Source organism: Apodemus sylvaticus, chromosome 1 (assembly GCF_947179515.1).
Source record: "Apodemus sylvaticus chromosome 1, mApoSyl1.1, whole genome shotgun sequence".
Taxonomy (NCBI): Eukaryota; Metazoa; Chordata; class Mammalia; order Rodentia; family Muridae; genus Apodemus; species Apodemus sylvaticus.
In genome coordinates this window covers 5,444,121-5,457,329 of record NC_067472.1, presented here as the reverse complement: position 1 = coordinate 5,457,329, position 13,209 = coordinate 5,444,121, and the positions used below count along the sequence as shown (strand labels likewise).

General features: G+C 47.3%; 1 protein-coding gene across 38 annotated transcripts in view; it reads left to right on the top strand.

Annotated features, from left to right (window-relative positions):
- Tcf7l2 (transcription factor 7 like 2) overlaps positions 1-13,209 on the top strand; it is a 196,218-nt gene that overhangs the window by 66,031 nt on the left and 116,978 nt on the right. For all 38 annotated transcript variants that reach the window (XM_052183151.1, XM_052183075.1, XM_052183067.1 and 35 more), the window contains one exon: positions 8,479-8,580. In XM_052183151.1, the coding sequence (XP_052039111.1) occupies positions 8,479-8,580 (102 nt within the window). The remainder of the gene's footprint in view (positions 1-8,478; positions 8,581-13,209) is intronic.

Genomic DNA, 13,209 nt, shown 5'->3' with positions numbered 1-13,209 from the left:
AAGCTGTGGACTCAGTTCTTCCTCTGGGGTTCTGGGGTTCAACCCCAGGGTCAGGCATGGTCCCAGGCCTTTGGTCCATTGAGCCATCCTGCTGACTCCTCCTTTATGGGGAGGAAGCTGGTGAGCGGGCTCACACCCATTTCCAGATGGAGGAGCTGAGGTGCAGATGGCCAGCCTGGCCTGTGGGGTGCACACGGTGAATGACCCCTGGTTCTGCTGACTTGACTATTCCTCCTGGATGTTAGCTATGAGCCCTGCAGCCCTGTAGCCATTAATTTCCCTTTCTCTTCAACAGCACCTCTCATCCAGTGTAGACTGTGTTCTCCTCCCAGAGACCCAGCCCATCACCGTCCCATTTGGAAGCGGCTTAGTTCTCAAGGACCTTGACTGATTCCCCTCCTGTCCCCTCCTTGATCTGACATGGTGTGGAAAGTGGGAGGGCGTGCCCCCTCCCCATTTGTCTCTTGACGGACAAGGAGATAACCATCAAATGACTCGGTGCCTTCTCTTACGGTCATTTTAAGTTGAGATATTACTTTGCTATTAAATTGAGATGTCGTAACACGTATTTATTTAAAGCACGCAGTTCATGGCTGGCAAGGTCACACAGCGACAAGAGCCATCGTTGCTCTGGGAGAAGACTGGGGTTTGGCTTCTACCACCCGTGACACGTCCCTCACAACCGCCCATAACTCCAGCTCCAGGGAATCAGGTGCCTTCTGGCCACTGTGGGTACCTTCACACACACACACACACACACGCACACGCACACGCACACGCACACGCACACGCATTCACACAGATACACACATAGAAATAAAACTTAAAACTGAAAATGTACAATTCAGTGGTTTTTAGACTATTCACAGGGTTGTTCATACAGCAGCACTGTGTCTCTAGGATTCATCGGTATTTATAAAGACACCCATTTCCCCTAGTTGGTGCTCTCCACTCCTTTTTCCTTAGTTCCTGGGTGTTCTATATAAATGGAACAATACGCATGTCTCCTTCCTTTTTGTCTGCCTTCTTTAGAATAGCATATTACGTGCCGGGGACCAGCCAGGGCTTAGTATGCATCGGTATGCTGTGCGTTTTTATCACTGCGTAATACTCCGTTCTGTGGTTGTACCGCACAACCAGCTTGAGTATTTAAGAGCTGGAAAGTTTGGTGCCTTTTAGTTACAGGGCATCCAACATTCTGCTTAGCTCCCAGCAGCACCCACGCTTGCTCCATAGGCGTCTCCGTGTCTTCCGGTTTGTTTTCTGGTCTGCAGATGGCCTGCATCTCCCTTGGCATGTTGTGGAGACACAGGTGGTAACTCAGACATTCCAATTAACTTGACTGTTGGCCTTTTTTTTTTATAAGTAATAAAAATTGTGGTGGCTACAACTGGTTGATTTTAAAGGAGAGACTGTAAATGTTTTCTGCCTAGAGGAGACCGAGTCTGGTCTGGCTCTTCATGGGAGGTTCCTGCAGGGGCTTGCAGGCGGGACATCAGTTAATCGCCAGCTGGGGGGTGGGCTCAGGCTGTGTGGCACAGGCTGGAGGCTGTAGACCAGTGACCTGGGTCTACATGTCCTCTAACCTGGGTCAGGAATTGGGTACTTAAAACAGGGCTGACATCCAGGGCTCTCTTCTCTCGTTAGGGCTTGATGGACATGGATCCACCAGGGAGGGCAGAGGGGAGTTAGGAGATGAGCCTGGACAGAGTGGAGGAAGTTGGTGGCCCTGTGTAACGTCTGACCTGCGACTTGTGGCAGTCTAGATCCCACCCGATTGGGTGAGCTTCTGTCTTGTACAAATGTTAGGTCTATATGATGTCCCAGGGTTAGTTTTGAAGCAGTGGTCACCGCTCAGGTACGCTCCAATGAGTGACGCTAGCAGGGACTGTGCAGCTGTGAGTGAGGCCAACCACAGGGTTTCATTTCACATCTTTTAAGTGAGTGACACGGAAAACCAAGGCTAAGGCTGTTAATAAGTTTTTGGACACTGGTGTCTGCATGTACCCTTTGCTTTTGGCTGTTTTCTTTGAGAAATAAGAGCATCTCACCAATGTATGGTTCCGTTCCTTGGTTAGCTTTAGAGAGCACTCAGCCTGCGGACCGCGGTTTCCTTTTCCTTGGCGCTTCTGTAGTGCGTTCATTACGTAGAATCACAAACCAGAAATCACTGATGTCTGCATCCTGTCATATTTTATCGGCAAATAAAGCCTTAAAAAAATATATGTTTTCCACCAGCTACACTGACACTCAAAGTGTCACACTCAAAGTGGAACATTCCAGAGGTCCCATCAGAACCTTGCAGGATGTCACTATGAAGCCCATGTGGCCACTGCTTCTGCAGACACAGAAGGTATAGATAGGATGGTGGTTCTCAACCTTCCTAATGCCGCGTGCAACCCTTTAACCCCGTTGCTCATGGTGCGGTGACTCCCAAACATGAAGTTATCTTCATGACTACTTCATAACTGTAGTTTTGCTTCTGTCACAAATTGTAATGCAAATATCTGATCGCAACTCCCAAAGGGATCACAACCCACAGGTTGAGGACCCCTGGTGCAGGCAATTAAAAACTCCAAAGCTAATTCAACTGAAAATAACCCGTGGTGGCTCTATTTTTTTAAGGCTTTATTTGCCATTGTGGATAAATCCGAGAGTCCTTGACTACCAAAAAAACACTACTCGTTCATAGTGCATGCATGTGTGTGTGTATATGTGCATATGTGTATGTGCATGTGTATACATGCTCGTGTGTGCAAGCATATGCGTGTGTACATGTGCGTGCGCATATGTGTGTGTGCATGTGTGTACATGTGTATGTGCATGCCTGCACATGTGTGTGTGTGTGGCATGTGCTCACATTGTTCCTTATAAGTTTAACTCTTCAAGAGGCCCAGTGATGATCTCTGTGGAAGAGGACACTGCAACTGCCCATTTTCTTATTTCTTGTACTTTCTTGTGGTAAGTGGCTTCTGGTGGCCTTTGCTTGAGTAAGATTAGGTACGTAGTCACGGCTTTGTCTTGTGTTGCCTGTTGGCAGGGGAGTCGGCTTCTGACTGTGCTACTTTGAAGGGAAGACTGCATGATTTTGGCTACCATGGGCCACAGGAAGGGGTGACCCTTCCCTTTAGGGTGTGTCTGACTTTCCATTCTATCAGAATCAGACATCTACAACTTCCTAGCATCAGTGCCTTAGGAGAGCTTGTCAGTGGAAACCCATCAGGGATCCATTGTGAAGATCGGTCCAGCTAATTTGGTTTCATGAGAAATGGTTTTCCTAGTCAGAATCAGTCCAGGTTGAGGAGATTGTTCCCACCTGCCTTTTACTGAGGGCTGACCGTGGAACTTAATTTTCTGGAGGAGGCCATGTCTTCTTCATTGTCTCTGTGTGCACGCATCTGTGTTTGTACACACAGAGCTCGAGGAGGCAAGAGTCAAGCTCTCAGGTTCTTGTCTTTGCCAAACCGAGTCACCTCCCTAACCTCCAGCTTCACCTTCCTTGAGCAGAGTGTTTCTGCACTGTCCCTCTGCATTGTTTTGTGTAAGCTCGTGACTAATGCCATCTGCCGATCTGTTGGTGGCAGGCAGAGTGGCCACCAAGTGGGCTTCATTCCAGTCTTGTCATATGGGAAACAGCTGCAGAAAGGAGCTTCTATTAAGTTGATTTCAAAGCTCTGAGGTAATTTCTCTGCCCTGAAGACAGTCCACCTGTTGATCTCTTGGAGGTGGGGATGATCTGAAGTCACATGACACAGGGCCTCTGGGAAGCAATGAGCCTTTTCCAGTCAGAAATGTTCAGAGTTTTCTAGAACTCCACCTTAGATGGGAGAGGCAGTCACTTTGGAGTGGCCGTCTAGCGTGTAGCTGAGTGACTTGGACAGAGGGCTCAGGATCTCAATATGTAGTTCTGGCTGTCCTGCAGCTCACTATGTAGGCCAGGCTGGCCTCACTGTAGCCCAGGCTGGCTTTACACTTCAGAGTCCCACCTAGGATTAAAGGTGCAAGGCAGCATGTCTAGCTCAGATTCTTTTGTAATCCTCAGAACTTGAGTCTGGCATTGACATTCGAACCTAACCTGTTACCTCTGAGCCACTGAACGCACTTTCTCCCGTGACTGTATTTGAATGTCTAGACCAAAGACTTATACAGGGATGGCATCCATTTGGGGATAACTTCCATTGTCTTCCTATACCCAACTGTCTAAGCCAGAAAGACTGACAGACAGGCTGGAGCGCTGAATTGGCTTGCACCTGTGTTCAGATGCCTTGGAAGTGAAGGCAGCACTTTTAATTTTTTTTTTTTTTTTGAGTTTTGTTACTTTTTAATGGCTCAAGAAGTCAAGAGATATCTTTTAGAGAACTGGCATCTATGTCAGGTGGCTCAGATACCAGGAGATTCTGAGGTGTTCTCTGACCTTCATGCCTGTATTCATGTGCATATATTGGAAGATCAGTAGAAGAATAGTACCCAGCCCCCAATACAGAAAGTTCTGATACCACTGTCCATTTACTGTAATTTATTGAGTGCTTGCCACCATAATGTAACATAACATGTCCACGCGCTGCTGGCGGCTGGTGCTTTCAGCTCACAATGGCGGGCATGGTCATGGACCACAGAGCCTAAGATGTCTACCATTTGCTACTCTATAGAAGAGGTTTTCAAGCCCTGTTCTGGATAAATAAGGGTGTGGGGGGGGGCAGTCTCCACTTGTCTGTCCGTCTGTGGAGAATGAATGGAAGAGCCGGGAAGCGACTGGTGTTTGATTACAGATGGAAATTTTCCTAACATCGTTGTCATCAGCATTGTGTTTTAGGTCCTTCTGTTTGTTTAGGAATGGGCGCTAGACCCCAGTATCAGCTGTAAGGTGGCAAGTTCCAATGGTGGGGTCCTGGAGGATGCAGATGATTTGTGAGAATAGCCCCGAAACCTTCTCTTGGAAGCCCGTCCCCATGTTTTACCTTCTCCCATTTATTGAGGGAAATGGAAGAAGGAAGGAAATTAGAGATGCTCACACTTCTTTTCTCACGTGTGCAGTGTGTGTGTATACATGTATGTGCTCATTTCCTTGCGAATTTGTGTGAGGTGTTTGGGCATGTGTATACGTGTGGGTGCCCATTTTTGTGTGTATTTGTTTGAGGTATGTGTATATACATGTGTGGGCACATTTCCCTGTGTATTTGCATGTGTTCATGGGCATGTATGTGCACATGTATGTGTATTTGTATGGGGTATGTATTCATGGGCGTGTGTATACATGTGTGTGCACGCTTCCCTCTGTGTGCAGTATGTATGGATGGGTGTGTGTATACATGTGTGGGCACACTTCCCTCTGTGTGGGGTATGTATGGATGGGCATGTGTATACATGTGTGTGCACGCTTCCCTCCGAAGGGTATGTATGCATGGGCATGTGTATACATGTGTGTGCACACTTCCCTCTGTATGGGGTGTGTGTTCATGAGCATGTGTATAGATGTTGAAATTAGAGGCTGACTTTGGGTATCTATCACACTCTCCACCATGCTGTTAATAACAACAGCATTGAGTTCCGGGATTTGTTAGACCCTCTGGCCAATGATGTCTAGGGGACCCTTGTGTCCCCACCAGCACTCACTTACAGGTGTGCCTGCCTTTTAAGTTTTGTGGGACTGAACTTAGGTCTTTATGCTTGCACGCACGCACGCACGCACGCACACTACCAATGGAGCCATCTCCCGACTCTTCCTTTTCTTTAACAATTCAGCAGACTTTTGAGCTGCTCCAGTTCCACTCAGGCCTTTGGTGCTGTATGTGTACCCCAAATCTTTGTCCACCGGTCCAAGCTTAACCGGAGATCCTAGAGACATAAAATATGATTTGGAGGAGGCCCAAGGAGCCAAGATGAGGACATTATTATTAAACAAAAGATGAAAACCGCTTAAGTCAGGATGGACTTATTAGTAGAATTATTTTTCTGACTAAATGAAAGCTGAGCAGACCCCATTTCAACAGTTCTCAAGGCAGGAACTCCCTCAGCCCCATTTGATTGCCGTTTGTTGAAAAGTGTAATGTTTTTGTAGGCAATTCATAATTTCCATGTGGAGAGTCCTGAGAGGAAGCGAGCAGGAGCCTGGTTTTGTTTTTCTTTTAGCATGGTGGAGCTATTTTGTTTCCTCAAAGGATATAAAATTGCAGTGGAGCTGTTGGGCAGATGAGACTGTGTTCAACCGTTCTGGGAGTCGGAGATGCCACTGAACATCTTCCTTTAGGATTCAGCAGAATAGAATTTCTCATGGCTTGATGTCTCCGGGAGGGAGAGGTTTCCCTTTAGGCTCTAATTGTACCTAATTTCCTTCATCTCCCTTCATTTGTTTATCTTTCTTGTTAACCAGGACCAATGGGGGAAGATGAAGGAACTGAGGAGCAGTCATTTTTAGAAGAAGCTGATAACGTCTTTTAAAATAAAAATCCCAACCTGGTACTTGCTTTCCCAAAAGGAACCCAGTCACCCCACACGCTGGCTGTCCAGCATGGACTGGTGGATGCCTGGGTGTTCAGTGGTATCAGGTTGCACCTAGAAGGAGCATTGAGGCTGTCATTGAGGAGTCCCTGCCAGTTGGTAGGGCCAGGGGCTGTCCTCCTCCATCTGGAATTGGTTAGCTCTCTCTGGGCAGCAGGGCTGACTCCCATTTCCTCCAGCCAGTAATGTTATATAGGCAGTGGTCCTGGGCTGCCCTGACATAATTGAAAATTATGGGTATTGTAGGCCCAGGGCGCTGAAATGTAGGCTCATAAAAATATGTGGCGCAGGTAGCCTATGGAGATCAGACACGGAACACAATGAAGCTTTTATGTACCCTAGGAATTAGGAGTGTCCGCTCTGATACCGCGTTCCGAGTTTGACAGCTCTTGCGTGGGTTCCTCAGGGCAAGTCTGCCGCTTTAGACCAAGCCTGAATGTTTTAATTCGATAGGGCTGGCATCAGGATGCAATCGGACCTCCTTTACAGATGGTCAGAGATGAAAAGTTACCCATTCGTTAGACCCTCCCACTGGAGCTAGGCATGGGCATAGCCGTCCGGCTCTGCAGAGTTGTGTGTGGGTTCCTGTGAGGTGGCGAGGTAGTGTTGGCCAGTGTTCATCTTCTGGTTGGCCTCAAGGAAATGACTCTATTGAGTGGTTTTGACCAATGCGGCCCCTGTAGTTATGTGGCGAGTGCGAAAAGCCAGGGAGAGGCCGGGCAAAGCAGATTCCCAGAGCCTTCTGGCTGGAGACGCAGCTGGGGGCACCCTGGAAACTGTTGTCAATGGCTTTAAACTTGGGGTTATCCTGGCTCCGGTTTGGAAGAGGTTTAGCTGTAAGGGATGAATGGGAGGGTCTTGCTAGGACTCGGTGCCTAGAATCCTGATGTCCTTCAATATCTGGGCAGACTACCACCTTGAAGGTGGTACCCCTTTTGGCGCCCCCGTTAACTAATACAGCAACTAGAGGTTTGTTCTTTATAGGCCCTCTGAGCGTTACAGATACCTAGTCACATGACATTTGGGATCTGAAAGCCTTGAACGCATGTCCCTACAAGCATCCCATCGCGTTTCTTTGGTGAAACTGTGGTTATCCGGGGACGTCTCATGCCCTTAGAGCATTCAAAGCATCTCTGGACTGAGCACGCTACTTCAGCTCAGTTTCCCTGTCTGTCAAACTAAAGAAGGAATTAGGCCAGTTGGTCCCTCAGCACCACTGACTGCTGCTCTGTCCGTTGCAGCAGATGTGGCTAGCTTTGCGCCATTTCCTGCTCCAGGGAAAGGCCAGGGGGACGCGCCGGCTTGTTCTTTTATTTCTCTCTTATTTCTCTCTGCTGCTAATGCATCGCTCTTTTGAAATGACCGCATGCATCGCACCTGGGTGCTCTGGCTGTGCCTCTGCTGCCGAGGAAGGGTTGTAGTTTTCCAAGCTCTGGACTGGTTGAGGAATGCTGTGCTTGGTCCTGACTGAGCACTCTTGCTGTGTGAAGGAAGTGAAGGATGATGGGGTTTTAAAGATGAAGGCCCCAGCAAGAGCACATTTGCTCTTCTAGACCCTTTCAGCCTGAGGTTCTGTGTTTGCTTTCTGCCTCTACCCCCCTCTTTTCTTCCCTGTACCCCACTTCCCTCCACTTCCCCCCTAGTCTCCTCCATTGCCTGCTCATCCCCTCTCACTCCTCTCATGCCTTCTGTGACTCCCCTCTGAACAAGGTGGTGTTACTGAGCCCCCTTCTCCTTGAGCCACCTGGCAACTGAACCTGCAAAGACAGCACTGTGCTTGTAATGTTAATTTTCCGCATTTGGCCTTTTGGCTCTAAGGAAAATGTACCCATACCTCTTCCTTTGTTGCATATGTTCAGATTTTGTTTTTGTTTTTCTTTTTTGTATTTTTACTTTCTGATGTAAATAATGCGTAATGCTTATTCCTTAGGTGGGTTAGTTTGCAGGCCCTCCTTCCCTGAATTGTTTCTTTTCTTCCAGTATCTTCAGATGAAATGGCCACTGCTCGATGTCCAAGCAGGAAGCCTCCAGAGCAGACAAGCCCTCAAGGATGCCCGTTCGCCATCGCCAGCACACATCGTCGTAAGTAACCTCTCAATGGCAGTCGCCCCTTTGTTGTGGGTAAAGAATCTTTTGATGATAAAAACCCATATTTGTCTGTTCTTTTAAAAATGTTTTTCTGGAGGCTAGCTCTGGACATGGTCTTTCTGAGAAGCTGTTCCTTCTCCTCCACTCCGCGATTGTACCACAGTGATTGTCATGAGGAAACTTCCTGAGTCCTCCTTCCCCCACTATCCTCTGTTCTGGGTTAGAAGCTAGACTTGTGGGCGTCCGTTAATAGAATGCATCCTTCCTGGTTTTAGGGGGAAACTGGAGATGGTACTGAAGCAGTTGTTTAGGGGAAAAATGCATTTTAGGGGAAGTAAGGCAGAGGCAAGGATGAGGAAAAAAGGGAGTTCTTGGTCTGGAATTTTCCATCCGCCCTGTTTACCTTGATATGCATTAGAAAGCAATGTTTTCATGAGGATTGACAAACTTGATCAGAGCTGGCTGACTGGAAAGCTAGAGTAGAAATAAATTTAGAAAGGTCCAAATTAAACTTAATCCACGTACCCACAGCTTCGAAAGCCTGTGGGCTGCACACAGAAAACATTTGTTTTTACTGAGAGACTACAGCATCAAGTGCGTGTCAACATATATTTTTAATGTGCTTTCCTGGCATCTTGTAGGCTCTGGAAGTTTATAAATTAGCCTCCTGAGAAGGTAGCTCAGCCTTATTAGAATATCTATTTCCTTCTATATATTTATATCATGAGCTGGACTTCAGACTTTTGAAATAATTAATGAAAGACATATTTTTATAATGAATTCATGACAGGTAGAATTATGCAAAGCAGGAGATAATTCATACATTTTTTATTTACGTTATCACAAAATGTTACCCATTAGTATGTTTGGCCTCTCCATTACTTAGACTCTCAAAAAATTGCAAAATAATTTAAAGTAGGAAATCTTAAGATGCATTTTGTCAAATTTCTGGCTGCCTCCTGATTTGGTAGCTTGGAGTAATTGACTATATATTATTTAGTGAGCCAGGCCTCAGTTGTATGTGTGTGCATCAGAACATAATTTATTTCTGTAAAGCCACATTTGGAACCTTGATTGGCGGAAATGTCTTAACTTCTCCCGGTATGGGTATGAATAAGGCTCATAGGAAGAAGGCTGACATCTGCGGGGCGCTTCTTCCCTCTTCCAACCCCACAATTCAACGGATGCTTTTAAATCATGTACGGTCCTGGGATGTCAGGGCTCCAGGGTTGGAGTCGATGGCTCAGATCTTCTTAGTCTGATTTCAGAAGAGGAGAGTGAGCAAGGCCCAGAGAGGCCTTAAGTGAGGTGCCCAACGTCACACACCGAGGGAGCAGCTTGAGCAAAGGCTGGTCCCAGCGCTTTGCTGCCTTCCAGTACATTTTCTCCTGTGAGAGGTGAGAGTAGAACTTGTGACTGGCTCTATTTTGTTTACGGTATACTGGCTCGCCATCGGGGACAGTGACAGTGTGTCATGTGGAAGAAGTTGCTGGCTTAGGGTGCTAATGCCGGTTCCTCTGGGAAATCAAATGCCATGTTAAAAAATTTTTTAGCACACACGGTCACAGGATCCTAGAGTGTGAGGCGAGGCTCACTCTGTCTTACTCCGGAGGATTTCCCAGCATCTGCCCTGGCTTTGAAATTTCTCTCCCCTGGAGCCTCTCCCTGGAAGTTTCCCACATTTTACCTACAGAGAAGGGTGTAACCTCTGCAGACTCTAACAGAGCGTGTACAGCCAGCCCCCCTGTGGTGGTGCAAGATCATGGGCCATAGCAGTGCTGAGCAAGACCCTCACGAAAGTGCAAGTCATCACGATTGTCCCCCTCCTGTCCTTTGTAAATCCCATGACAGCAGTTGCCACACTGGGGTCCTCAGTCTCATTTTCTTGTGTGGAAACTGACAGTCTGTAGGTGGTGGGAAAGTGGACTTTGCAGAAGCAGCGTGGGCCTTGGCAAGAGGCTCAGAGGGGAGAATGAGGCGCCTTCTTCTCCTGTTTTCTAGAAGGCCGCACGACCACCACTCGGGAGTGCACACATCACCTTTGAGGTAGGCACTTCTGTCCACAGAAGCCATGGCTGGTAGCCGGCACACCATCTTGTTTGCTGACTGCTGTGTCCTTAGGGACCTGGGGACCAGCATCTGGTAGAGGTTATAGGGTTGTGGAGGAAAGTAGGCCTTGGGAGCTGAGGAGAAGGGAAAAAGCTGTGAGTTCGGGCTGAAGGAGACCATGTTTGGAAAAGGCTGAATTATCTTCTCACTGGACTCAGAGCTATGCTGTCAACCTAAGCCACCCACCCCACAGTGGGAACAGTGTCTGGCTTGGCCTGGGAAGCTTTGTGGAGCGTGGCTCATGCATCATTTGGGTTTCTGTACAGTGAGCAGCTAGAGGGGTCTGCCTCGTATTTAGATTTGGCCGTGGATGGCTTTCCCAGAGTCCAGGGGCTCTTCCTCACGCCTTGTTTCCCATTCTGTTCAAGAAAGTGTCATCACACCACGGCACATCACCAGACGCATTTCAAAACAGTCTTCTACGGATCGTTTCCTAACTTCTCCGAAATCTGGATTATTGTAACTTGTGGGCTAAAGCTGTTTCTAAATTGCTTCTGATGTTTCACTGTAAAAATAGAGAAGTGTTTGGGGTTTGTTGTCAGTCACTGAGGTTATGACTGTGACAGATTGCTGAGGAAGCGGCTGGCTCCAGGGCCGCCACTCGAAAGAGAGGCCTACCTTTGGGAATTTAAAGTATTTTTCCTGAACATATTAATCCGATTGAGATTTTTTCCCCCGATGGAGTAGAAGGTTTCTATGCCATATGCCATTGATGTGTATGGGGCTGGAGAGATGGCTCAGCAGTTCAAAGCATTCATCTGCTGATCTGTCAGAGGACCAGAGTTGGTATGCCAGCACCCACCTTGGGGGGGCTCCAAATTACCTGTAACTTCTAGCTCCAAGATGTCTGATACCCACTTTTGGCCTCAATGGGCACCTGCACACGCATTGCTTACACACACACACCCCTAACTTTAAAGACTTGATTGTGAAGTAGATGTTACTGAAGATTCAGTTTACCTAACAGCGTGTTTGTTCATTCGTTCATTCATTCATTCATTCATTCATTTCCTGGTGCTGAGGTTAGAACCTGGGCTTTGCTCAGGCTAAGCAAACATTTTGATACTGAGCCACAGCCTGGCCTTTTCCAACACTATTTATGTTAACCCTCTCCCAGAAAATATCCTATATGTTTTAGTTCCTTTAACCAATAGAGGACATGTTTATTATAACCAGGAGATTCCCAATCTGTGTTGTGAGGAGAGAAGAGATCGTTCTCCAGGCTTGACTGGCTGATCAAACACTGGCCCTTTTCTGTGGGGATTCAGCCCGTGCCTCCTCACTCGTCCCCCATGCCCTCTCTGCCTACTACCCAACCTACCACTGACTTCCTAAACTCTCAAAATGCCAAGGAACCCATTCTAAGATTCTCTCTCTCTCTCCTTCTCTCCCCCCCCCACTCCATTTTCTAATGTGTTTCTAATGTGTTATGTTCTCTGACATTTCTGAGATTTATATTCTAATTCTTTTTGCTCTCACACATTGAAGGAGGAGCTGCAGGGCTATGCTGGGTGGAAGTGTCTTGGGCAAGGCTTGGCAGTGTGCCTGCAGCTGCCAGTAAGCTGTGGGGTTAGGGCCCGGTCCCGGGGCACCACCCCAGGTGCCTTTGCTATACAAAGGCCTTCGTTTAACTTCCTTTGTACCCAGAAAAAAAAGATTCTAGACCCAAAATGGTGGTATTTTGGTATAGCATGTGTCTTACAACCCAGCAAAAAGGCTTCAAAAGTTTTTACAATTTTATCTTGGGGGTTTCCTTTTGAAGTCAGTGTGGAGTTTTACCTTGGGGTGGATTTTTCCTGTTTCTCTGTCTTGGGTGTTTTGTTGTGTAATGAGCATCGAAGAGTGGAATGGAAAAGCAGACTGAATCCCAAGGAAGGAAACCTGCCAGACAGTGCAGACAGACTCTCTCTCTCTCTCTCTCTCTCTCTCTCTCTCTCTCTCTCTCTCTCTCTCTCTCTCTCTCTCTCTCTCCCTCTCCCTCTCTCTCCTTTCTGTTGCTTAAATGCTGATGACAAGTGAAGACCTTGCAAGACACAGCCTAACCAGCAGGACTTCAGACAGTGCCTCCCTTCTGAGTGGAGGATTTCCAAGGGACACAGGGCCAAAGGAACTTTTGTTTCAGCAGGGTGCAGGAGGACCTACTCACTGTTTTACAGTGACCTTGAGGGCATTCTCTTTGTGGTTAAATGCATTCGAAGGCTTCCAACTTTTTTTTTTAATGTTCCCATGTTTCCGGGAACTTTTAAGTGCTAGGGGGCTCTGTGATAGAAAGATGTCAAGGATAGCAAAAATTGTGGTGCCCTCACCTGTGCCTGGGAAGGTTGCAGGGCCCTGGGCATCATGTGCCTGACATTTAAGAGAAGATGGTTAGTGGATGGGTAAAGGACACAGTTGACTAGGAGGGGTGCCTTTACACATTCTGTGGCTCGGTAGGCTGATGACAATCGACGTGGTTTAATTGGGTATTTCAAAGTATCTAGTCTAGAAGATTCTAAACATTCTCATCTGTGTGGG